The 27,470-nt window shown below is 40.8% G+C and overlaps 1 protein-coding gene across 1 annotated transcript in view; it reads right to left on the minus strand.

Annotated features, from left to right (window-relative positions):
- Nucleotides 1–27,470, minus strand: part of tenm1 (teneurin transmembrane protein 1) — a 277,903-nt gene that overhangs the window by 82,875 nt on the left and 167,558 nt on the right. Inside the window, exons 12-21 of the mRNA XM_044127788.1 lie at nucleotides 25,587–25,772; nucleotides 25,420–25,449; nucleotides 23,785–23,931; nucleotides 20,126–20,351; nucleotides 17,356–17,475; nucleotides 17,008–17,269; nucleotides 12,460–12,745; nucleotides 2,946–3,089; nucleotides 2,362–2,614; nucleotides 153–173 (exon numbers count right to left, since the gene is read on the minus strand). Of these exons, the coding sequence (XP_043983723.1) occupies nucleotides 153–173; nucleotides 2,362–2,614; nucleotides 2,946–3,089; nucleotides 12,460–12,745; nucleotides 17,008–17,269; nucleotides 17,356–17,475; nucleotides 20,126–20,351; nucleotides 23,785–23,931; nucleotides 25,420–25,449; nucleotides 25,587–25,772 (1,675 nt within the window). The remainder of the gene's footprint in view (nucleotides 1–152; nucleotides 174–2,361; nucleotides 2,615–2,945; nucleotides 3,090–12,459; nucleotides 12,746–17,007; nucleotides 17,270–17,355; nucleotides 17,476–20,125; nucleotides 20,352–23,784; nucleotides 23,932–25,419; nucleotides 25,450–25,586; nucleotides 25,773–27,470) is intronic.

A 27,470-nucleotide genomic window follows, 5' to 3' on the forward strand; every position in this document is an offset into this window, starting at 1 on the left:
CAGCTCAACGCAACTTTCAGCAAATAGAACCATCTGAAGTGCAAATAACCATTATTATTCCCATTATTATTATTGTTTTCCTCCTGATACGGGACATGTGCTTGCAGTTGACTGTACAGGTACACAGATAAGGAGCTAATGAGGGTTCTCACCTGTGTCTGGTGTCCCGGTTCCTGATGATAAGCCATGGAAAGGTGTTTAAGAGAAGAGAACATCGTTATTACAATGCGAACAAAAGACGAAAAGCAATGCAAAGAAAGCAAAACCCAGTGAAAATCCAAAAACCTGTTTGTACAGGTTGATGATGAAGCATCAGAGATCTAGTACGTTAAATATGGAGACCCTGAAGGTTTAGCGTTGGGAGCTAAACTGCTTCATTTACACATTAATGACACTTGAAAAGGATCCTTTTGTTTGCAGACGACACATTGTTTTCAAGGAATGATTTCAAATTATTTCTGCATTGGAATTGAACAAATCTATAGACGATATAAGTGATTACCATGGTGATGAATTCTCAATAGGGGTATCAGAAGTACATTTTTTGGGAGTAATTTTTGATTGTGCACTTAGTTGGAAGTGTTACATCCAGTGCTATGAAATACGTACTTGCCCCCGTACAAGTTTCTGCTGTTTTGTCACAATTATTTTTTTTGTTTTAAAAATGATTTCCAATGGCATTGGCCTTTATCTAGGACAGAAAAGGTCCATCCAAACCATGCCAGTCCAATGTCAAAACATAATACCCCACTCCTGAAAAGTTTAGTACAAAGTCACCAGCCACTCCCAGGCTTAACTATTACCAGGAAATTAGTTAAGTACAATCAGAACCAACAAACCGGGCCCCAATCTAAAGAGAGTGAAGAATGAATAAGAAATATAGCGCCTGACATTCATCACTCTGGAAAAGGTTTAAAAGCCATTTCTTTGGGGAACCGGTGAGCTACAGTGAGAGCCATTATCCGCAAATGGAGAAAAAAAATGGAACAGTGGGGATGCTGCCTCGGAGAGGCTTACCAAAATAAATTACAGCAAGAGTGTACTGACAGCATGTCGCCAAAGACGCAGGACTACATCTAAAGCTCTGCGGGTCTTACATGTCTCAGATAAGGTCAGAGTTCACGATTCAGCAATAAGAATGAAAGTCGGCATAAATGAAAACCACGGGAAAGATCGCAGTTGGAAGTCGCTGCTGACCACAAAGAACACAGAGCTGCTTCTGATATTTACCAAAAAGATACCTTGATTATCTCTATGACTTTTGGGTAAATATTCTATGAACGGATGAGAGAAGAACAGATTTGAAGTTGTGTCATGTTAAATGTATCTATAAATCCTATCAAGTTGAGACTTAAAAGTTCAAGCGCTCTTCGGGTTACGTAGCAAGATGAAGATCCTAACCAAATCAGAACAGCTACCACCGAATGGATAAATAAAGAGAGAGTAACAAAATCAATATTTTGGAGAAGCCTAGTCAAAGTCCAAAGTTGAGCACAAACCCTTCCACACCTCTGGAGTCATTGGCAGCCATTATAAACACTTGATGGAAGTATTTGCCCCAAGGATTGTTTAAAAAAAAAAATTTAAAATAGGGCCAGGTTAGTTTGAATAGCTTTTTAAGTTGAATAACTTGAAAGTTCAAATTTTATATTTGCTCAGGTCGTCTTTGCCTAATATCTAATATGCAGTACATATTAAAAGTGCAGAGTAGAGACTAAATAAGTCCAATAAAACTGAAATTTTGAAAAAAGTCAGACACTGCAGTCCTCTCATAGCGCGGGATTAGGTTTGATTCAGATGGCTGTATTCCTTCACATTAAATATTAAGTTAAAGAGGAAGCTTTTTGGCATTTCCTCCCAGGGGACGGGGAGGTATCAGATAGAGTCTCCATGAAACCAGAAATATTAGTCAGAGGTACGATAATGACAGCAAATGAGAGAGTTAAGTTACATAAGAAGAGCACTCTGCAGGACAAATGACTGTGCAATCCCATTGAGATTTTACGCTTGAGAAAATACAGAAATGGGGAATGTAGTGCCTGCAGCACAGTAGGAGATATCATCATAATCCACTGAAAAAAGAGTCTTTGTTTCACAGAAAAGCTGCTCTCACATCCTAAAGAGGTAGATTAAGGCCTGTGATGTCTGATCCTCACATTTTCTGCCTTTTGCTTAAAAGACAAACTTCAGAGCATTCAGCTGAGAAGATCAAACAGATCAGTGGTGCTGATGCTAGCCCAGAGCTAATGCAAAGCTAACCCCTTATCAGCTGAGCTCAAATTTTTTTTAATAAACATAGAAAAACACTGAAACACGTTTCTCATGTGTGCACATGAAAACGCATAAGTTCTCAACCCTCACTTGAGTTCCAGTATGGTCCTCGTGTATCCATCCGGATGCACCCTGCGGATGAAGTTGAAGTCTCCCATGTAGAGGGAGCCGTCGGGCCCGCTGGCCAGCGCCACGGGGGCGAACAGCATCATGTCCCGAGCCGCGCCGCTGCAGCTCGGGCCGCAGGGGACGCTGCGATAGAAACCGTTCCCCATGACGGTGCTGATGACCGGGGGCTGCTGGGATAGGAAGATGTTTTCTCCATTCCCTTTATGCAGGATTCCTGAGGAAATAGACACGCAATAAATCTTTAAAAGTCCTCAGAACCATTGCCTGAGTCAGTGCATTCCCCCAGGGCAATGCAATCCTAGTTTTTTTTTGCTGAAGTTTAACAAAACAAGTACTATGAAAAGCCACATCCAACTTTTTGTGCTGTCTAAATTTCCAGAAGTATGCCGACTCATTCCTATTGTTTTTATGTTAATTTAACAAGATGACATCTTATAAAGTCATTTATCGTGGTACTTTGACGTTTTATGAATTAATGATTGCCAACAAAAAAACAATATAAAAAACACAATGAAAAATTAGGCCAAACTGAAGAGTTCACCCACCACTGCGAAAGTTGAGAGCATGGTGTTTGTCCAAAGACCAGCCTCCAAGATTAGAGGGCACCAGTTCAAATCCATGCATCAGAGCTGTCCTCCTTTCCCAGTGGATGACTCCGGGACATGACTCATACTCATAACCCACTGATACTGGAAGGCAAACGCAGACACACAAGAGAGCACTTCAGTTTTGTGCAATAATTGTTCCGACTAGGCCCACTACAAGCATCCATGTACACTGACATTTTTAAAAGGTTAAAGTTTCAGAAGCGCAAACATTTCCCGTCTTATTCTTCCTGCTTTTTAGGACCTATTAATGGGATGCATGAGAAACTCAACAGCTTTCTCTGCCCATTGCTGCCACTGCTGGTCAGCTAGTCCCCCCGAGTTCCATGTTTGGAAACATAAATAATTATTGCATGGGGAAAAAAAACTCCATACAATAATTATGTACTCTTAAACTGCAGTTTAGTTTGACAGGCTAACAGGAACATGCTTAGTAAACAGTCAATTGCAAGTATCGGAGTAGATAACCCAACTGATTGACCAGCTAATATCAGCATTTTATACTTGTGTTGCTTTATAAAGAGCCGAACAGAAAATGAGAATGCTACAAGAAATTTGACAGTGAAAAAGACAAATTCACTTAGAATGTTGCTTTTTAATGTTTCTCTCAAAATATCAAATACATTATCTTCAGAGAGATAGCTAGCTAGCCAGATAGATAGATAGATAGATAGATAGATAGATAGATAGATAGATAGATAGATAGATAGATAGAAGCCCTTGTTTAGTCCTGACAATAGCTTAATTTCCCCATTTTCAACAAAACACTCCAGAACCACTTGAAGCCCACATTTTGTATGCTTCCTGTGTCTCTCTGAGAGCTGAATTGTATTGAGCACTGAGTTAGATGAAAGGCGTTGTAGCGAGACCTCATCAGTGTAAGTTTTTGGGAGAGATCAGCGAGAAGAGTAGGCGTAATCAGGAGTCCGTCTTCATAAGGAAGCCCTAGAATTAGCCGCCTGGCCTCTCAGATGTAATGATACGCTGTGTGTGGTTTGCCTGTCTGAGGAGCAACTGTCAACAGCTCTCTCTTTTTTTTCTTTCTTTTTTATTTACTTAGCAGGGGGAACCGTGCTGCACCAGCAATTTGCTGCTTAAAATATGCTAAAAGCCAACAGGTGACAAAACTGTTGGAGATCTCAAGAAATGTAAATACAAACATTTATGTCGCTCTTCAATCTACAATATCACACACAGTACAGTCAAAAAACAAGACTGTGAATAAAGCTATGGCATATTTTAAGACAAAAAACCCCCCCTGCTAAACAAATTTAAGCCTTAAAAACAAACCAATCAGAAGTGACGGTATAATTTTTTTACTATACAGTAATGCATTTATTTAACAGAATGATATGAAAGGCTTGCAATGTGTCATTTGTAATACTGCACTGTATCCCAGTGATTCTCATAGTTGGGGATGCGACTAACAATAGTCCGGTCTTGAGATCATCTTTAGAAATTAAAGCAATTAAAAGTCATAATGGTAAGGCATATTTTAATAGTTGCAGAAAGATTAAGCTAAATGTATTATAATACAATTTCAATGTGACTCTACTTAACCAAACTGAGTGGAAAAACAAACAACACTTCTGTTATTTGAAGGTAAAACCTGCACATACACATAAAACATTTTGAAACTTTCTTAAGCTTTGATCACACGTTCAGAGGATCTAACATTTAATTATTATTTTGAGAATTAATAACCATACATAAAGAAGAAATGGAGTGGAATAATAAGAGTGTTCTTATTAAGCTGAATTGTTTTCCTTGCCTTTAAACAAAGTTCCTGTTGAGATACAATATTGGAGTTAATTTATTCTTAAATGTGCGATTAGCTGTGAAATCATAGTTATTTTTTGTCCTATAAACCTCAAAGAGAAACTGTGTGAGCGATATGTCAGGGATTTTCAATTAAAATTCTGTCATATTCTCTGTCTGTAATCAAAAATAACATGACAGGTGACACGCTCTGTGGATGTTTAGGTTTGCCATGATTTCATTCGTACTTTCTGATATCAGGCCTTGTTTTTCATTACTTTGTATTTCGGTGTTCTGTTTTGCAGCTTGATAAAATCATATTGGATCTTCCCATGTGCTGCTTTTGTTTTATTTCTGTATCTGTTTCAGTTGGTATCTGTTTCTTCACACACCATCTGGCCTGAGACGCTAATCAGCATACCTACTACTTGCTAGGATGTTTTCGGCTCGTCCATCTGGTAACTACGGAGACAGGCACTTTGTAGCAGCAACGTTTGATGTTTCTATTGTAACTTTTCATTGGCTGCATAGTGCAATAGAAATGTCTTCTGTGTACTTTAAAAGTAATGTCTAGGGATTTAATAAGACAAAAATTCCAGATCATGGATTCAAAACATTCATAAAAATGGACGCCTTGAAAACTGAATGTAACACCTTAAAATTGGCCTCTGTCGCTTTAAGAAGCTCCTGCTCTTTGCGGCACTCCGCCTTCAGGGCGTCATTACAATCTCTCCCAATTACGAGATTTACAACCGTTGTTAGAAGCATTGAGCTGAGAAGTAGTTCGTATGAGGAGCTGAGCAGCCACACATTCCCACCAGATGCTCCTTTCTGCTGCTGCTAGTTTGAAGGAACCGAGTATAGGAGGCATGGAGCTCGGCTGCAGCTCCAAGGAGGAGCTTTGTGGAAGTAGGCGGAGCTACGTCAGAGCAAGCGTTTAGGCACACCCGAATGGTTGCCATTGGAGATTAGAGAGTTTCTCAAACATGCATGAAAGAATGAAGGTCACACTCCAGGTGTGTTTTTGATGAGGCAAAAATATTATAATTTGATGTAAAGCAACAAAACTAATTTTACAAACTGCTTCTCCTATAATAGTTTTGCAGTTTTTTATCTTAAACTTTTACATGTGTCCTCCCAACAGATTTGTCTGTCACATGACATGAAAAAAAATCTATATTTATTGCAGTCTCACTATTAATAGCAAAGGATTTAGCATTTTATTAGGGGTGTGCAGACTTTTCAGAGCCTTAAGTAAACTAAACTTTAGTATGGAGTACAACAGAAGCACAAGTAAAGTTTGGGAAACAAAAACAACTCACTAACCTCAAAGACTAGTTAATCATTAGTGTAATAAACAGTTTAATTAGTGGGTGAGTGAACAATTAAACACTTTGACATCTCTTACTCACTTAGCAGGTATAAATCCACAGTTTGTATGCTTTCATTAGTTTTATTTTGCATTTCTCAAAAGAAAAAAATCTATCCTGCTTTACTGAAACATCTGTTCTCACAGCGTCTTCGTTAGATGACGATGTCAAGAAAAGCAAACAAGTTAAATAGTGCAACAACGTCCAGGAAAGCTGAAAGTACCGGAGCAAATTTTCTCAGTGCTGTAGGGAGGTGAGGAGCGAAAAAAACAACAAAAAAACAAAACATAAAACAGTAATTTAGTGCTTTGTTTATACCGAGATGAAAAGGCTTGTAATTATCTTGAGGCAAATACATTTTTGGTTTATTTTACACCTGGCATGAAATCACAGTCCACAGAGAATCTGAGGTTGGGTTTTGTGTGATTTAACCATCTGGAACGTCAGGTTAGCTTTTCGACGAGATTCCAATTGAGAACCACAAGTTTTCAATGACAGCTACCAATTTAGTGACCATTTAGACTCTCTTTTTTTTTAGGAGGTGGACAATGTCATGCTGGAACAAATCCCTCTCATCAATCAAGGTTCCTCTATAACCAAAGTCTTATTTTTAAGGTCATTATGTCAGTACAGAGAAATAAAACAGTGGGTGTCCGATACTCTCTACACAGTCATTCTAGATTGATATCAGACAGGCTAAATGAAAATAATGATATTCTTCAGGGGGACGAAGGCTTGACATATCTGATCCTCGAGACACAGAGGAGCGGTTGTCGCTGTCAATCACCGTTGGCACTGATCTCTCTTAACTGGTCTCACTGTAGACCCGCGGGCATGCGAGCTGATTAGAGCTCAAGGGAAAAATAGAGGGCAGAGTCAGCATAAAGACAAGTTCACATGCTGGAATACGCAAGCAGAGGTGCTTGGATTATACACCGAACTCGGGGAGATTCTCTTACACCGAGAGAAAAGTCTCTGCAGACACCCAACGCCAGCTTAAGTCTCCACTCGGAGCGTACAATCGATTAGGTGATCGGGGGAGAGGGAGAATAATGGGTCGTTTGGAACGTGGTGGATTCAGAGAGAGGATGCAAAGAGGAAACCTTATCCCGCTGAACTAAAGTTCTCCATCTAGGAACTATCTTTAAGGGTCATTTAGTGAGTCCATTTGCTTCATATTTTGAGCTAAGGTGCATTTTAATCTTGTTTTTAAAGGATTGGAAGGGAACATAGAGGCTTGAGAAATGTGAAGAAGTGTTGCTTGCCTGAACAGACTTTCAAAATGCAACTCTATCAAAGTGAGACTAATTGCACTTAGTAGGGGTGGGAGACGTGGACGTAGCATTTTAGAGCAATATTTTGTGGTACAATTGTGATAAGAGGTTAAAATACATCTTACTTATATTTTAGGTGACTGCATGGCACAGCATCACAAACACAAACACTGTTTCTCTTTAGGATGCCACTTACTTGAAGAAGTGTGATTTATATCCGTAAATTGAAATTAGTAACCGAATTTAATTATATTTTCAAATGTTATTGATGCGCTTGGGGAACAAACTGTGGAGAAAGTATTAAAATTTCCAACAATACCACTAGTTTTTTTTTTTTTTATTTATTACTGAGACAACAATAAATCAAAATCCTTATCATAATCAGAAAATATTTTTCAGCATAAATGATAAACGAGGGGTGAAAAATGCCAACCCCTAACTTTTCGGCCACATTACCTAATTACTCAATGAGTTCAACCTTGTAAGAAAAAGGAACAGGGAACACGTTGTCCTTTTTTTAAAAAAAAAATAAAAAATTACAATCAAACTGAAAAAATAAAAAAGGAATAAAACTTTTCCAGGACAAAACGGGCAAACTAATCTCAAAGGACAGGACTCTGTATTTGAGAAGAAAAAAAAAATCTTCCAGAAAAAAAAAAAAAGAACCAAAAAAAAAAAAAAAAAAAAACAGCCCCACAACCAAATTAGGGTTCAGGCCTCAGGCAATGTGTTCACCCCAGCAAACAGAGCATGATCTCCTTTCTCTCTTGTTCTCTCTGGCAATCTGCAGGCACAGGCGTGTAGATACACATGCAGCAGGCGGTGTACGTGTGTTTGTGTCTACGTCTGTGTCGCTGCTGCTGCTGCTGCTGACAAAAGCGAGGGGAAGTAGGAGCGCAGGACAGTGAAGACGCAGAGAAGAACAACAAAGGGCGGGGGGGAAAGCGTAACGCAAGATCAGAGAGGAAACGACAAAAAAGGGAAGAGGAAAGAGAGAAAGAGTTCAGGATGGGACGGGAGAAGGAGGCAACATTCAAGGTAGAGGAGGACAAAGGGTTTAAGGAGAAGAGGTTAAAGTGGTTTAGCAAAGCAGAATGAGTAAAAAAAAGTAAAGAAAGAAAACGGAGGTGAAAGATCAGACAGAAGGTGAAGGAGATGAAATGCTGCCCAAACAGATAAGGGGGAAGATGGGTTGGATCAGGAGGGAGAAGAGGCCCTGAGATGAACAGATACAATCTCTATAGAGAGACTCTACACTCGACTGGACAAAGCCTCTGCTAAGCCTGATGTCAATGCTTAGGGAAAGTGCTAGCTTGCAGCTGCGGCGTTGCAATCTCCACAGACAGACAGTGGATGTGTTACCTCTCGATTTGCGTGCAAACGTCAACTATTTGGGGCAAATAAACAGCGATTTTATGTGGCAGACAAGTTTTGCTTAATTGTAAAGACTAAGCAGTGAACGGTCAAGTCTCAAGTTAGGGAGGACTGTTAGTTTTTCTACGACTTTGCTTATGATGCTCTCTCTGCTAACACCTCAACAGCTGTTGTTATTTTTATTTAAATTCAAATGATTAAATTAAATTAGTTAAACGCAATAGATAAATAAGTGGCTGCATATTCTTCATGTTTAATAGTGCAGGAGAGGATACTTGTTTCAGCCAAAGCAACTCAAGTCTATTTTTCTTTAATTGTGCTTCTAAATTAGAAATAGGCATAGATGTAATTAATGCATATAACACTTGGTAGTAAAAAAAACAAAGTCTTTTGTTTGCTTTCCATGTGTTTGATATAATTGGAAAGCTCAGAAATTACACTTTTCACAATATGTGAATAACTAAAAATGCACAAGTAGAATTGTTCATGACAATAGTTGGGAGTCTAATATTTTTATTTCCGGTTGTATGTATGGAGACGTGTTACTGTGACCAATTTCAAGTTAAGTGGTCAGTGAGTGTTTGTTAAATGGGGTAAGTGGTCGTCGGCCTGAACTGGTGTAGAACAATCGACATATAAATGGTTGAAGTGGAAGCTAACATATGAAAAGGTTAAAGTTTATGAGTTGCTTCCCGTTTTAGGGTTTTCCCAGAGCTGAAGAGACCGCCACACAACATGTGTGAGGAAGTATAAATAGTGAGAGCCTCTCTGTGTTAGCTAGAAGTTTGTTGCTTTACGGACTGAACCTCATTGATCAAGTAAAGCCTTGAAACGAGCATGTTTCAGAGTCTGCCTCTGATTCTGCCTTGGATGTTTCCTTAATAGTAATTTCCCTAACAGAGTAAAAATATATATTTTTGTTAGTTACATATGATTACATGCTTTGCAAAGGACACAGAGAAAGGACAGAGGCAGCGGCTGCTATCGCTAAAAACTCTCCGTTCTCATATTTATGCTGGGCGTATGCACCAATAGAAATGGGCTTCAAAATGATTCCAAACTAGCATCCTTCTGCCACTGCAGATAGCATCTCAACAGCCCGTCACTCCACAAAATAAATTTAAGCCTTCCCCCTATCTTTCCATTTCTCTTCCTGAGCACAACGCTGGCTCTGATGAAGGGTGCTGGGTGCAGCGGTGCAGAGTCTAAACTTATTTCTTCCCCCTCTTTGAACAGCTCAATATACTTTAAGAATTACACTCAGTGCTTTTTAAATCACTAATAAAGGAACCGAACCAAACGCTGTAATCACTGTGTTGTTGTCATGCGACGCCAAGTTCTCCATTTGCTAGCAGGAGACTATCCGCACGCAATTGGTTGATTACTTTCCTGAATGGTCGATCACTTACACTGTGATGTCCAATCAAGCTTACATGCAAACCACGGCGCTCAAATAAATGTAAAAAAAGGCCAATGCAACCCTAATGGTTAGCGAGGGTGAAGAGAAATAGAAAAATCATTGTGCTGATCACATTAATAAATTTACACATAAAACAAGAAGAATGGCCTCCAATAAACAATCCCAAAGTTATTCAGAGGAATCTTTTCCACTTAGAGCAGAAAGAGAGGAGTATGTCGTGTTGGAACTACATCTTGGTGCACAAGAGCCATTTGGAATTTGTCGAGTGACAAAAAAGGATGAAATTATAGCAGCCAGAGGGGAAAAAAGGTAACTGTAAAGGTCATAAATAAAAGAGAACTATTCGGTTTTCATCTTCTTTCCGTCGCTAAGCTACTATAAGCTGTTTTTGATTCATGTGCCCCTTTCCATGCATGCAAAAACTACACTGATGATTGAACCAAACATGAGGAAAACACATAAATATGATCTGCACTCAGATAAGCAGAGCGCATCTAATAAGTTTAAAATACTCTCAGAAGCAGAAATTCACAATTGAGATCTTATATGTTGTGGATGTCAAGCAGAAGCTTATATCTTGTTTTCATTTATGCTTTCTTGTGAAAATCAACTCTACACCTTTCTGTGCTCTGGGGGTTTTATAGAAACATTTCCAGTAAAGAAATAAAATATAAAAAGAGCATGTGCTTTTGACCAAACTGTCAAAATTTACATTTCCTTCAGTTTCTGCAAAGGTCTATTTTTGGAGATACAGGTTTTCTCTCTGACAGCAGCGATGTGTAAAAAAAGAAAAAAAGTCTCTAAGAGTGAACTCTGGAGATGTTTTGTTTTCCCTCGCTTATAATTTTCCTCATTGGTAAGATAAATACGAGTCAATTTTATTGCTCCGAGTTTAAATTTGGACACGTGTGAGAGAAGCAACATTGATCAGAAACATAATTATGACCGGCATTTGGGTCATTAATGCACACGGGGACGAAACGTTGGTCCGTTCCATCAGATAAGCTTCTGTAGCTCAGTTGGCAGACGGAGCTAATACTAGTTCTGACAGAATGGTGTCAGAATACACAGACCATTACCGTTTTTTTGGCTTAAGGGGCTGCAGACTTTCAAACTTGAGTAGGTTTCCCACAATGGTCCCAGTCCTTCATCGAAAGCAACACCAGTGGACATGTGGAAGAAGGAGCAATGGAAAATGGCAGCCTGGCCCAATGAATCACTCATCTATATTTTGGGCCCTATCAAAAATGTGAACGCTCTTAAAGGGCCAGTTGTGCCAGAATGTGTTGATAAAACCCATTGAATTGTTAAAATGTTAATAAAAAGCTGTTTGTTTCAACTTCCAGTAAGCATTTTGTCAAATTAAATCATATTAAGTATGTTTTCACACTGATCAGTCTGTCTAGACTTCATTAATTGTTTTTGTGCTTTTTTGCATTCAAAATCAGATTTTGTGGTGCTGAAATGGAAACGTTTACAAGGAATTTTTTTACGACATTTGCGTATGCGTGATGTTAAATGTGACTTTTTATTAGCTGCTGTGTCAATCATGGACTATAACTTGACATCAAGTAAAGATGAGGCAGGAGTGACTTAAACCCAATGCTCCCTCTATGGCTCACCAATGTACGTGTCAAGTTAAAAAAGCCACACCACTTGCTTGGCTCACACACTCAATGCAAATCGCTAAACGTGGGACTGTGAGGAGACAAAGTCTGGGGCAAGAAAAATAAAAAAAAAAATTAAAAAAAAAGGAAGAAGCATGACCACGATTATTTAAAGCTTGGATTTTCATGGGCTGGATCTGAAGATGCTCAGTCACCACTGCGTTGTCTTACAAGCCCCGGGAGGTTTTTGATAAAAAGCTGAATGAACTGCGGTCACAGCAGAAAGGAGTTCATAAATTTAGCACTGCAAGAAAGAAGGCAACTGAAGCTTCATATCACGAGGCGCTATGCATAGCTAAAGCAGGTAACGGAGCATCAAGTACAGCAACAGCAAAAAGATGACAGGAAGTCTACAGATACAGCAGTTCGCACACTTTCCAAGAACCAGACATTCTCTTTATGTTGCTAATAGTAATATTCTTTGAGCGGCTGTTTGCTTTATTTCAAAGATGAAAAGGAAAATGAGTAGGTGGAAGACTTACAAAGCAAACTGAAAAAGCTCTACAGGCCCCATATGTTTTAAAAAAAAATTATTTTAATATTGTATTTCTTCACATAAAGAGGTGTCACTTCATTCCATATTCCACCTACCAGTTGCGTGAGTGAGCCCCCAGACCTCCTGGCCGTAGACGTCGGTCTTGTTCCAGACCAGCTTGTGAACCAGACCGGGCCCCGCGGGGTACCACCGCTGATACAGCCGTCCTTGGACGGACGCGCGGACGTGCACCTTGGACAGACCGCCCAGAGGGGAGACGGGCGAGGACGGGGACGGCGGGGTGAGGAGGATGCGCAGCAGCGAGGAGTAGCCGGCGGCGCGGGTGCTCAGGTAGCTGAGCTTCAGAAAGGCCCCTGGGATGGAGACCTCCTCATGAACCGCCTGGGGAGAGAACAGGGAGAAATACAGCAGGGAAGGGAGAGGTGTTTCATCAAAACGTTGTCATTTGGAAAATGAGCTGGTGAAAGAACGGCTATTGGCGAGTTAAGGAAAGGGAAAGAAAGCTGCAGGACAGAATGTACAGGAAGAACTCAAAGTTTTTATGATCGTGTTTTTCTATTTAAGTACTAGACTGAAAGATGCCTCAAAGTCATTCTGGTTAATATTAGTTCATTATCTTGCAGAAGATTTATTAGTGTTCAAATTAAAGACCTAAAATCATGCTGTTTTTTTTTGTTTTTTGGTTCACACCATTCTCAGCGAGTTCTTCTCTCATTTAGGTCCTGGGTGGAACACGCTGGAACACGGCCTGCTTTTCTTCAGACCTTTCCTGCTTCCTGTCTCTTTTGTGCGGAGGTTTTGTTCATTGACGGAATAAAATGTTCTCTCGCTTGTGTTGATCATCTCTTTCTACAAATCCCATCCAATTCTCCAAAGTCTGCCAGAACAAATCACAGACAGAGTGTAGATGGAATGAAATCTGACATTTTCAAGTAAGAAAAATGAAACAAATAATAATCATGTTCTTGTTGGGAAAAAAATGAAGGATTCAAGATCAATCTTTTCCAAATCAAAGTACGCCACTCCTCACTAGCTGGAGTTCCCTTAGAAATGTGAGCAAAACCTCACTGATATCCCATTGATGTTGAAAAAAGGAAATGTTGCAATTATGTTTTTTGGAAACGAAAGGAAACACAATTAAAATCACACGCGAATAAGTTTGTTCATGTGATGAGTTATCCTCCAACTATTTCCTGTTGCTGACCATGTGACTCGTGTAATGCAAAAAAAAAAAACAAAAAAAAAAAATATATAATGTTTCAATTGGAGTTTTGCGAGATAAACCACTTTTTTTTTTTTTTTCAAAAATTGCTGTATCTCCGTTTAGCGAATTTATTTTCAAAACGTCCAAATTAAGCAATTATATGGTCGACGGAAACGCAGCTAGTGTCGCACAGAGTGGTGGCAGTCGCATGTTTTTGTTTCAAGTGGAACTAGTGAGTGAAATCATAAGGGAGGAGGTCGACCTCCAATGTAAAAGAAAATATCGAGAACCAAAAGTGATTTTTTTTATTTTTATTTTAAATACAGCAGTAGAATGCAAAATCTTTAATTAAAATAAAACTTTATCAGGAGTGTAATGTGTATAATGCCATTTTGTTATTTATTCAACTATTTGTTTGCTGCAGCTCACAATTAAATCATTAAAACCGTCACTAAGTTGGTTTATTGGTTCATTGGTTAACCTGCAAAGAGACTCAATCAAAAACTAATCAATCATCTACTGCATGGCTGCCTTTGACGGGTAAGGATGAAAATAAAGAAATGAGTTGCTGCAACATCCCATTTTTTTTAATCAACCTATTTATTCTTTGAATATACCTCATAGGAGATTCATTTCAATTATCACATACATGTTTACGCCAAAAATTCCAGATATGACTGTATATAGAGATTTAGAAAGTCATATTGAATTGTAGCACTTTTGGTCCTTGGTAGGAGAGCATATATGCTTAAGTTTGTTCAGCTTATTTATTCTATTCATGTTAAACAATAAATAGAAAGTCAACAGCCTGACCTCTACATCTGCCTTCCAGTCACCTAATTTGCCTTTGTGGTTGGGAAGTGCATGGAGGAAGCGCATATTTGCATTATGCTCATTTCTTCTTTGCATGAAGTAAATAGGAAATGAGCTAAATTTGCAAAATCCTTTGGGACTCGGCTTGTTTGCTGCTGAGCTGTAGCAAATTGCATCTAGGAGTTATTGTTACTGATCTACAGATATTGTCACGTTGTGCGCAGGTTTCACAAGGATGTTTGATTGTCTTATTTCTTCCCATCACGAGGGATGACATTTTTTTGGGAGGGTTTTTGGGGGGGTCTTTTTTTAAGCCTCTCAGGGAAATGTTAAATGAAGCACAGTGAAGTGCAAATTAATGCTCACTCAGAAGATGAATCCAATTGACTTTAGAGAATATTTTTCACCAAGCAAGTGACGCAAGTGATTGAAATTCTTAAGAGCAATGTTTGAAAATTGTTTATCCAAATGAAAGCGAGAGAGAGAGTACAAAGTCAGATCGTGAATCTTTCCAAGTCTGACAAAGGAGGAAAATTTTCAGGGCGGACTGATAATGGAGCACACAACTTTAATTGTCTGAAAACAGAACGGATTCTCATTTTTAGCTTGCCTATAGATTCAGAATAACACATGCAGACATGGATGTTTCATGGATACCATGAACAAGGTCCTAGAATAATTCAGAGTGTTTTACTATTTATCAGAATCGGTAGAGCTCATTAAGCATATTCCAATAATTGTCCTTGGGTCTGAGGCTAAAGAGCTCTGGTGTTAAAGACTGATTTACTCCAAAATCCGTCTTCAGCCCCCTTTTGATTCATGAGGTGAAGTTTGAAAGCCACGTTTCGAGTCATCCAGACATAAGTTTTCTTCAAGTGTTTCCAAAAGATGAATTATTGTCTCTTTTGATAATTATAACCTTGAGCTTGAAGATTCTGGAGCATTAACTTCATTCTTGGTCAGAGTTTGCCTCGCTGTGGAACGTGACACCTTCCAGTTTAGTATAAGTTTGAAAGATGGTGGTTCCCAGGCTGTTCTTGAACATCATAACATGTTTTGGTTAACTTCTGGGATGACGGTTTTGGTAAAACTTTTACCAAACCTTCACATGAATGAAAACACACATCGGAACTGGTTTTGGAATGGTAAAAAGGTGAATATTGAGTTTCCAGCAGTGCCTGCATCTCAATCCTATTGAGTTTGTGCCAGAAAATCAAGCTATAAAAATGAATTAACTCAAATTTCAGGACACACATCTAGTCTGAATGATGATGGTTAATAAAACGACTGAGGTGAGAGTTCAACTTCTAGAGATATTTAACCAAATATTACCTAAGTATCAAATGTTTGAATCTATATGTATAATTGACCTTGTGAGGATTAGAGCAAATAATACGTTTTGAAAATGACTCAAGCTGTTTTATATACACATTCAGTTCTGTTTTAAAAATGTCTCCCTCTTTGACTTAGAGTCTCATTTAGTACTTCCAGTAGTTGGGATGAAGAATTTTCAAACATTGTTTCAAAGAGTTTCAATCACTTGCATCACTTGCTTGGTGATAATATTCAAATAAACCATATAAAAGCTCCAATCCGATACTAAGATTTGCGAGATGAGGATTTTGGTTGACTTCCGCTACGGACAGCACCTCTCAGCCGCTGCATCAGACAGTGGAGGCTCTGAGCTGCTGTTTCAGCTGCGGACTGATGCCGTCTCAGAACAGAAAATAACCCTGCCACTGACCGTTCATTTCCACCACTGAGACATTCTGCACTTTGCCCGTTTAGTTGTACTCAGTTTTCTTTTGCCCCCCCGTAAGAAGGAACTGTGCAAGAACTCACATGTATCACTATCGTTCCTGCTTTTTAGCAGTCTAATGTGAATAGTCTTTATTTTTGCACCAGCATTCCTATGTTCATTTTGATTTCTAGAGACTATTGCAATTTCTACTTTTCCCAGTTTGTGCGGGTTGCTTATTATTGGATCTGTAAAGCTGATCGTTTATGGTACATAATCTCCAATATTGAAATCAAACAATTATTTAAGAATGGCTGCATTTCCTTTACAAATGTCCTCAAAACTTTTTCGATGTTCTGCTAATGTCGATAAAACAGAATTTTGCAACAGCGATGTTTCTGTTAAATTCAAAATGCAATTAAAATTGCACGTACAAAAGCTTGCTCACCTAATAAGTCATTAAAAATCACAACAGTGAGATATTCATATTTCAGCCACGGCACAGCGTTCATCATCAGCCATCAGAGAAGACGTCAGCTTCTTATAATTCTGAGTGCAGCTACTTACATGTGGGGATTTTGGGGGGGGAAATGGTTGTTGGTGATTTTACAGAAGCGCTACGAGTTCAACACTTAAGAACGACAAACTAAACCTGATGAACCGGGCGATGCTGTGAGACCTGTGGAGGAGTCAGACGCTCCACCTCGTGGCTACAAATAAACCTGTTGCTTTTGTATACAACAGGAAAATGTGTTTCCATTGCAGTTTTGCAAAATGCACCAACTTCTGAAACTGCCGTGTTTCCATTAAGCAAATTTATTTTCGCAATTCTAATCTGAGCAACTTTATGTTCAGTGGAAATGCAGCTACTGTGCCAACGTGTTGTACCTGTAGCTCAGGCACAGCCGGGCCCTTCTCTGCGCATGCTCCTGTGTATCTGGGGAGCGGGTAAGGCAGGACCAGTGGATAGGGACTCAGAACGCTCCTGATGTCACATTTTGGCGTCTCAGGCTCCTCCCTGGCCATGGTCACATGATCTAAGACCAGGAAGTTGTTGTTTGGCGTCCATATGGTGCGTGTCTGTGGCAGGAAGGGCGGGCGCTGGAACATGAGGGTCACAGACATGGCGCCGAAAGTCACCAAGTCGAAACTGGAGTCAAAGCAGAGCGAGACGTGGTCAGGGCTAACAGTAAGGGCGGAGCGATCCGTTGGAATGTGCGCGCCTGCGCTCTCTACCTCCCGTCCTTCCTGCTGACGGTGTAGCCGTACTCGGGATGCTGTGGGAAGGTGATGTTGACTCCAACTAGAGGCGAGCCGTCCTGCAGCACGACGTTCCCTCGAATCACAGCCACACGGCTGTCAAAACAAAGGTGGCGAGATAAAAGAGAGAGGGGAGAGAAAAAATAGAGATAAACAGGGAGACATGACAGGTTCAGAATGACGGAGAGCATAATCATTGCTTGAAGAAAGCAGCACATTGTCATGCACTAGCCAAATGACCTTGTGTTGGAAGAATAAGCAGCCGCCTTTATTCTGCTCAGTGCTTTTCTCTTGTATTGCTCGGAGAAGTATGCCAGAGATTGCTAGGATACAGGCCATAAATATAGCTTCATCCACAACGACGCCTCAACAGCTTGTCATTTAAGAAGCAAACTTTAATCTCTCGTTGAAGGAAGACTGTGTCAAATAGAAGAAGAGGCTGGTTTTTTTTTTTGCTAAGCAGTTTTTCAGCTATTATACATAAATGTACAGTGTGTCTTTAGCAGCATGTGCAATGGTCAAACGAAGACAATTGAGGTTTGACAGAAGCATTCATTACTGTGAACATGCGGGTCAGTTTATGAAGTGGAGGGTAAATTTCATCCACACAGCAGTTCCTGAGTGAAGAAGTGACTGTCATGCCGGCTTATGGCGAAAGTTTGAAAAACAAATGGAACCTGAAATCTGAGACCTTAGGATCCAGAACATTTCTATGTTTTGTCGTTGTCGATGAAGCAAGCAGCAGGTTTATATCTCATTAGAAGTTTTGGGCAACCCAAAAGAAGACACTGCTGTTATTACTAGCATGATATTAAATGTTAGGGTTTCATTCAACTGTTGTAAGATAAGGGTTGTGAGTTTTTAATAAATTTTTTCTAGAACGTATTCAGTAGTAAGCCTACCTGAAAAACTATCTATACCTAGCTGTGTCGCTAAAACAACACAACTGCAGGTTTAGCTAGCTAGCTTGTCTTGTTCTCAGATCCTTTTTCCGTTCTTTATAATAATAAACATCGAGTCTATAGAGTAAACAAAGTTCTCCTCATCTCTTAGTCTTTGATTCCCACCATTTACAATAGAACAAACTTAACTGTCTCTTAAAGGAAACGCCTTGGTGGCGTCCTTGTAGCTATTGCGGATGTCCTCCAATGTGCCGGACAGGACTTTAGCTGGCCTTTCTAATAGAGCCACACATCAGTGATGTGGCATTTCTGAAGAAGTGCCGGTTTTCAGAAACCACCAGACGTTCTCAAGAGGACCCAAGGGATCCTCTAAAGCTTTACGGCTCTGTTTGAAATGAGGAGTGGAAAAACACAATTCAAAATGTGTCGAGGGAAGTCAAAGTTATTTTTGCTTGAAAGCAGCCAATCGTGGCAGTGCCTCCATGATGATTAAGTTAGGGATATTCTCTCTTTTGGTAGAGCTAAGACGGTATTCACTGAGAATAATAATGCATATTAAGGTACATTTGGTGGTTAAATTATTAAACTAGGCATTTACAAGTCTTTATTTTAGAGAGGGCCTCAAGCATGTGCAGATTTTTGCAGCGATTGTAGACCAACACTCGTGAATACCAAAGGTTCACTGCATGAAAGATTTTTGAATTAGGGAATTGCTTGGAACATTTTAAAGTGACAGGTGCAAATTTTAATTTAACTTTGAATTGGATGCGATTCAAATGTTTACTGGTCATTTTGTTCCTGTTGAGCTCACGGTGATGTCTATTTAAAGTAACTCCCAATGATCTAAACATAGTCTCCAAAATGATTACATATTACACGCGTTAAAATACATAAAAATAGGTCAAAAAAAGTCAGTTCATAGGAGCAAACTCATTCACACTTCGTGAAAGAGGTAGAACGCAAATTAGTTAGGAAATCAAACATCATGATTTAAGTGCATAGATAAGAAACAGAAGGTGGAAGGGATTGAATAGCTGCACATAGATATGATCAGGATCTGAACTGGAAAAAGTCTCTCCACATTCACACCCACACACAGCCCTTTAATGAAGGAATATCTATTACACCAGAAACAGAGGCTAGAAGAAGAATGGGGAGGTTTCTGTGGGTGACTGCATCGGCCCGTTTGTTACTCCCATCCTGAAAGCCGCCATTGATTTCTTCACTGAAAAAAAACAAAAAAAAAAACACAAGAAAAACTGCCACGTAATTAATTTATTTGCTTATTCCACAGGAAAGAACTGAGTTGGGGAAGCAATGTGCCTTTGCCCATTTATCAGAAACCCATCATCGCTTGTTTATCATCCGAATCTTTGCGGACCATCATAATGCAAAGGAGAGGCGCATTTTTCACCGTTAAGAGGGCGCTGAAGAATTCATGGAGACACCTCTGTGACTGGCGCAACTGGATGACAGATAAAGCACTAATACGCAACAAACACAAACTCAGTAGTTGTAGCCTGACACTGACACCGGCGGACGGAGCGTTGCTCTGGCCTAATCTCCCTGGACACACACAGCATCACTGAGATGTATGCAAAGGCGTGCCAACACATGAAAGACCTCATTCACATGCAAACACACACGCACGTTCATTAAACAAATAACGGCAAAGTGGACGTCGTAATTTACTAACACAAATGCTCCATAAGCTGCAATTCACTCCTTTCGGTTTAATGCCCGCCGAGACAATTCAAGGACAGAGACGTGCAAAAGCAAACCCCGTAGAAGAATGCGCCGGCACGCACAAAGCCGCGCATGCAATGAGTAAACAAGTTGCATACCTGGTATCAAAGGGCACGTCTCCCGGGAGAGTGTGTGTGGCCGCCTTGCCGAGGAGGAAGCGTATGCGGCGGTAGAAGCTCTGCGTGTGCGTGCTGGTGGGCGCGCTGGTGAGCAGCGGGCTCTGCTGCAGCAGGGCGAGCGGGTCGGCCGAGCCGTGGCACAGCGGGTCGGAGCCGCAGCTCAGCTGCTCGCAGCAGTCCGGATCCACGCAGTCGATGAGTCCGTCTGGAGAGCAGAGGATGTTAAGAGACGTTGCATGTTTCACTTCAGTGAAGGCGAAATGGGAGCGTCTTTATCATGCACAGTTAATTGATGATTTTAAGGACTTCAGTGGATTTAAGGGACTGGCTTAAATACAGCACCCTCTGTAATTATTGGCACCTGCTAACGAAGTGCAAAAGGAAAAAAAACATTCTATTTTTATTAACTTTGTCTTTCACAGTTAGAATATTTTGTTGCTTGTTTCTTATATCAACACATACCTGACTTACTTGAATAACGTGCTCTCTAGCTTTTCTGATTCTGTTAGTCACAGGTTTTTTTTGGTTTTTTTCCTCACCAGGGGGTCTTTTTGTGGGCTCTAGTGTCCCTTATATGACAGTAGGCTGACAGGAAAGGGGGAGAGAGAGGGGGAAAGACATGCGGCAAACGTTGGCCGGGTCCGGGAATCGAACCCACGACCGCCACGTCGAGGACCACCACAGCACGCCCCACGTTATGTATATTTTTATAGAGATTAAGCTTTTTCACTCATCAAAATGACTCTCCAAGTTTCATTCCTGGATATTGTGCATGGAGGTGTTAAAAAGGAGAGCAGACAAACTACTCCGGCTCGATTCACATTCAGTTTAGTGCAGTGTTTTGGTCTGGGGACCATTCTGCAGCCTTTGAATGAGGAGCATAACAGACAACCCTGGGAATCCGCTTCAAACACAGAAACTCAACAGTGTTTTCAGTAAAACGTCTTTACAGATCGGCTGCAGCACAGGCCACTCTGAGAGATCCTTATACAGCCCACAGCAATACCCTTCACATTTAGAGAGACACAGCTTCTACCATGTCCAGTTTTCCTCTCGGAGCCATCAGGTATGATTTTTAGCTGAATTGAAATTGAGGACTCTGACGAGAACAGGGTCTGGAAGCATGTACGACAGAAAACAAGTGAAAATCCAGCAAATACTTGACACGGGGCCAAAGAGATCAATTTAAATGTTTTCTAATTTTTGCAAAGTCTTTGGAGACTGGAAGCCTTTTCCTGCCTGAATGACTCACAGGTCGGAGTTAAGTAGGATGCCTTCTACAAAATGAACCTTCTGCTGAAAATGAGAAGACAGAAAAATGAATGCGGAAAAAGTGTCCCAAAAATAAAAACAAAACGATTTGTGAAAGCTTTTCAAGAAGTGCAACCATTACAAGGCTTTTTTCTTTTTTAAGAGTCAACATGAAACTATGTAGTCCGAGTCGAGATTTTTCAACAATACCTACATGACAAACACTCAAGTGGTCCCGCTGGATCTCATGAAATCTATGATAATGAACTACCTGTGCATCTTCATTGCGACAATAAAATTCATTATGGGCCATCAGCTGGCAATTACACCATATAACCCTAGAAATAGGCTCAGATTCCCCCTCCCACCCCACAGCGTCGCTTGAGTGTGATCCATAAAAGTCTAGCGTAAACAATGGGGGTCACAAACACAAACCGAGGCGACAGGTAATGGGAGCCGGGCCGGCATTCGTGTTTTCCTATTTTGAACGCAGCTCTAAAAAGGCAGGAAACAGCGCTGACATTTAAATGCATCTGACTGAGGAGCGGGGAGCTAAAGGGCAACAATATTCTATTATAACCTCGTCCTACAAAAGGTAGCGCGCCACAATGGGTAATTTCCATAAGAGATGCTGTTTGAACTTGAAAGCAGACTATTAATTGAATTTGAAATAGCATTATCATTAAAAGCAATACGAGAAATCGCAGCTTTAAGAGGCAGATGTGGTTTTCTTGCGCAACTCGAGTGAAATATGCAGAAGAAGCTTTTTTCTTTTTGTATTATTATTATTATCAAAAATAATACATTTCTTCTTCTATTGCTGCCGTTCAGGTAACATAAATCAGACTCTCTCCTCAAACTTTCTCTCCGTCTGATTGCCAAAGATAGAATCTTTCCATCTCTGTCTGTCTTGAGAGACCCAAAAAAAAAAAAAAGTAGAAGAAGAAGAAAGGAAAAAGAAGACAGCTGTGAGAGGGAGGCCTATGAGAGCCAACAGTGTAGCTGCCAATTAAGGGAGAGGACCGAATTGAGTGGTAGGAAATATAGCATTTGAAAGGCTGCACATAGAGTCAGAGGCAGAGAAAGAGTTGTCTGAGTAAATCTTTTAAGGTTTTGTCAGGTTCTTTTAGCATAATCAGAACTAAACCGAAGAGCTCCATGCGACCAACGCGACGATTGGAGGTAATCCACTAAGGCTCACGCAGCAATTTTATGCCATTTAATAATCAGGGTGATAGTGGCTCACCTTAAATATTCCCCAATAAAGCATTTACGGCTTTATTGGCTATAATAATAAAAACGAAATCCAAGATAATGCCATGGATCGTTTCCTCCTGTCGCCAGCCTCCCGGTTTACAGTCCAGGGCTCCACGATTGTAATCCGGAATAAGAAGCCGTGACTCACGTTTCAAGCAGCCATCAGCCATGACACTTTGAAGCATTGGCTGAGTCAGACGTGCGGCTTTGGTAAACAATGTGCAAGAAAAAAAGAAAATCAAGCAGTTACTTTGTAGCTATCAGAAGCCGTGCGCCAACAGGAAAGTGTGTGTGTGAGGCTTCCTGCTGCTGCGGATTCAAACACCTCTCTCTGCACAAATCTGGAACAAAACAGGAGAAAAAACAAAACAAAACGAAAAAAAAAAAAAAAAAAAAAACATACAAGAGCGAGCTTTCCATCCAAAACAAAGGCAACCCTACCTTGTTTGTAGTGATGGATTATGGCAGCACCCTTAACAACCGTGTGTGCATAATGGATATTTGATGGAGTTTCAAAGCGAACGGGGCAAAGTTGAAAGCGGTGTGATATTGCGCTGCATGGGAACCTGGGTGTGTGTTGGAGACGAGCTGCCGATGGGACCGAAATGGTGAGGAAGTAACTGTAATGAGCACATCTGTGTCTGAAATGCTATTTTCATGCTTTTTTTTCTTCCTTTATATTTGAGGAGTGAATAAACAGCTACAGTACATGACTGAGCCGACTCTCACCTTTCCCCCCCCTCCCCCCAAGTTTGGAGGTTTCTTTAAAACAATAAAAAAAAGCAAATCTTCCATGTGGGTTTCTGTATTTAGACTTGAAAAAGTCTCTTTTTATCCTCGGAGACGGCCAGGTATTTAGCTGTGATTTGAGCGCGCGAGCGCAAATACATATTCAACGCGCTGCAATAACGGGCAGCAGGACTCACAGCGGGACCGGGATAACACAGAGAGACGGAGGGGAGGAACGATGAGGAGGACCTTTTTTAGTGGAGAAGAATGGCGATGGGGATGATTGGAACGGAACGAACAATCTGCCAATGAGACGGGGATGGAAGAGGTAATAGCAGTGGGAAGGGAAGAAAAAAAAAGGAGAGGAGAGATATAATATGATAGATGATGTAAAATGTCACCTCCGTCATTGTCAGTTCCATCACTGCAGTCAGTTTCCATGACAACGCTGCATCCTGGCCCACTCCATCCAGCCTGGCAGATGCAGCGCCAGCCACTCTGCTCCAGGGTACAGCGTCCGTGACCACTGCATAACCCCGGGCAGCCGTCTAAAAAGACAGGTCCCACACACACACACGCACACGCATACACACACACACACACACGCACACACACACGCACGCACGCACAGACATTGTGGATTTTTGCATTTGTAGGTGAACATGTTTCTAAGTCAATTACAATATGTTTCTGAAGGTAATCGATTTCAGGAATTCAATTCAATAAATTACATAAAGAGTTGTAAGTAAGAAGTGTTTATTAGCTGAACAGTTTTCAGATGATAAGTTCATTTCTTAATCCAAACCAACCTGATCCTCTGTGGAGCACTAATTGTCTTTCTTGTTTAATCATGAATTTACAGTGATTAGACACATTTTTGTTCAGTTTCACTCGTCACACTGATTACTGCCCGACCTGAAGAACTGAGACACCACTTCAACAGAACCTTTCTGAGAACATTACAATGGCTAAATGGCCTCGGAAAGCAGAACATCGTGTAAGATGGCAAGAAACAAACTCAGTGACGTTTATCAGTGATATTTTAGGCTTTGGGGCCAATGAGCCATCAACGGGGAAAACACTGAACAGTAAAGGACCGTTCTCAGCCCATCAAAATGACCAAAGCCACTCCTTGGTTATGCAGCAGAGCAACAATCCGACACACACAAATCCACAAAGTTTTTTCAAGTGGCCTAGTCAAAGTACAGAACAAAATCCAACTATGATGATCTGGGAGGACCATGAGCATGTTGTTCATATTTGAAAACCTTTCAATTTGACCAACTTAATGCAGTTTAGCAATCACCATAATGTCTCCATGGTGACGTAAAATACAACACCAGCTTTAAAAATGCAACTCATTACAGTTGTTGCCCCCAAGGCAAGGGAGGATTTAGGGGACAGTTTAATTTTTAGGTAGCGTCAAGTTGGTTTGGAAAGCGTTTCCCCCCTTAATTATGAAAGTTCTTACTTAAAAAAACAAAAATTCTTTGTCTCTTTGTCTAATTATAAAATAGTTTGACAAAGAAAGCAAAAACTCTTTTAGGAGATGAACGTTTTTTTTCACATGCCTCCCTTTTAATGTTGGTGTTATGTAACCCTTTAATTACCTGTAAGCAAATATATCACTATGTTTGTCCTGAATCTAATAAATATTATGTTTGCAGTTTGTGAATGGATGTAATAGGAAATAATATATTTTTTGAAGATATCCAAAGCTATTTAGTTGCACTTTTATGTTCTAAACCAGGACTGTCAAACTCCATTTTGGGCCGTACCAAAAATCTGAATGTTATTGATAAAACCCGTTTAACTGTTAAAATATTAATAAGTAGCTGTCACACCAGGATTTTGTGGTTTTAGTTTTGTTTTTTTGTAATCAAAATTGTGTATTTTGTGATGCTACGTTAGAAATATTTGTAAGGAATTTCTATGATATTTGTGCTAATGTGTGACATTAAATGTGACGCGAGTTTGACACGTGTTCTAAAACAAAGAAACAAAAATAATTAAAGCCTTCAACAAAGCGAAATTACCTTTCACAACGACATCCAGATCGTGAGTGACTGTGGAGGGAAACATGGGAGATTATGTAAAAAAATAAATAAATAAACAATTAGCTTCCACGTTGTCTGACACATTTCGATTGGTGGCGTTTTACAGGGCCACCAATCGAAACGTCAAGACGACCAGCGCCGCTCACCGATGTTGCAGTGCTCCCCCTCCCAGCCCGGCTGGCAGATGCAGGTCCCGTCGTGGCACTGGCCGTGCTCCTCGCAGCGCGGGTGGCACGCTCTCTGGTCGCACGCGGCGCCGATCCAGCCCTCCTCGCACTGGCACTGGCCCTCGGAGCAAACGCCGTGGCTGCCACATGGCACCGGGCACAGCTCTGGAGAACAGGTGGGCGGAGATGTATATGGAGGGAGAGGAAGGGGGGTGGGGGCAGTTAAAAAAAAAGAAGAAGAAGAAGCGTGTTAGTGTGAGAGGACGAGAAGAACGAGGAGGGAGAGAGGAACAGATGGAGGAAACGAGTACTGTAAAGAAAAACAAAGCCGTTAAAACAGACACAGGGGACACGGAGTAGTTTACTAATTTAGAGCTGAAGGTGGGCTTTCGGATTTAGGTGAGAGAAAGACGGGGCGGTGGGGGTGGGGGGACAGGGGGACGGGAGGCAAAACCTCAGAGAGTTTTAAAAATGTACTTTCTCACAACACATAATCTCCTCACCTCTAATAGCTCAGCCGCCTTAAGGAGGAGAGGAGTGAATAGACTCATAATAAAAGCCAAATGATTCGTATTTGCGCTGCGATATTTAAGCCACCGAGACTCCAGTTCACCTCCATCACTCCTTTCTGACGTTTCGATCAGATTTAGTGAGGGTGCGATAATACCCCGTCTTTCGCCACGTTTCTCCGTTCGCTCTGTTCAGGCTTCCTTCTCTTTTTGCAACATCCCCTTAAAATCCCCACAGCCACCTCACCACCACCACCACCACCTTTCTCCCTCTCTCTGCAGAGGAAAAGCCTCATCCATCAGTAAAGAGAGCAAAGTGCTGGAGGCACACGAAACCTACTTATCCAGCTGGAGTAAAAAGAAAAAGAAAAAAGTTATTTCAATTTAAATATACATAGCATGGAGAGGGAGCTAAAAGTGGATTCAAGATTTTTTTTCAGGCTCTCTATTAGAATTACATTAGCTTAGCCACGCCTCAACAAGACCAGAACATAAGAATCGCCAGGGCCTTTTGATTAAAAGGCCAGCAGGTAGAGAAAGAGGAGGCTAATATCTCCAATATTCAGCCATGGTCCATCATTATCATGAGGTATATCGCCATCATACGGGCCTGAGCAGCTGCTGCCACAGGTCGCCTGCAGAGCTTCGGTAAAGCAGCCGCTCCTCCTCCGAGCTCTACGTTGTAAGTGTGGTGGAAAGAGAGAGAAGCCTGGCTTACAATGGCTTTTTCCCTTTCTTTTCGCTAACGCCGCAAGGACAAGGACACTTTGAACAGTGCGTTTTCCACCGAGCCGCGTTCGACGCTTTAAAACACAGCGATGCGTGGGCTTGAGTAGCTTTGGCACAATGGCTTACCTCGCTGCCTGTTTTCCGTATCGTCGTCACGTGATTGCTGAGCATGTAACCGAGCGGCCATTTCTGAGAGCAGAGAAAAGTAGCGATGCTGGGAAGAGACACAGACGAGAATGTATTGTATTGTTTATTTTGTTTCGTTTTACACGGCGGGGCCCTTTTAAGGTGTTGGAAATTAGTTCAAGAGTATTTAGTAACTCTAAAATATGCTTTGATCGAAGCCATTCTGCTGTAGTTCTGACTTTATGTTTGTGGAAAGTAGAGTTTCAAGCTTTTTCAACCCCTAACAGATTTTCTTCCACGTATATCCTGTATGTTAGCCTGCCTGCCCCCTCTCTAGAAACGTATCCCAACAACTCACTATTGGCTTGTAGCAGAATATTTTATTGTCTATTACCATCTCTTTATCACGTTTACATAAAGAATCGAGTGAATTGCTGTTTGTATTCTCCCACCTGAGCTGTAGGTCCTACAGTGAACCTCTTCATGGTTCAAACTAACA

Source organism: Gambusia affinis, linkage group LG09, assembly GCF_019740435.1.
Source record: "Gambusia affinis linkage group LG09, SWU_Gaff_1.0, whole genome shotgun sequence".
Lineage (NCBI taxonomy): Eukaryota > Metazoa > Chordata > Actinopteri > Cyprinodontiformes > Poeciliidae > Gambusia > Gambusia affinis.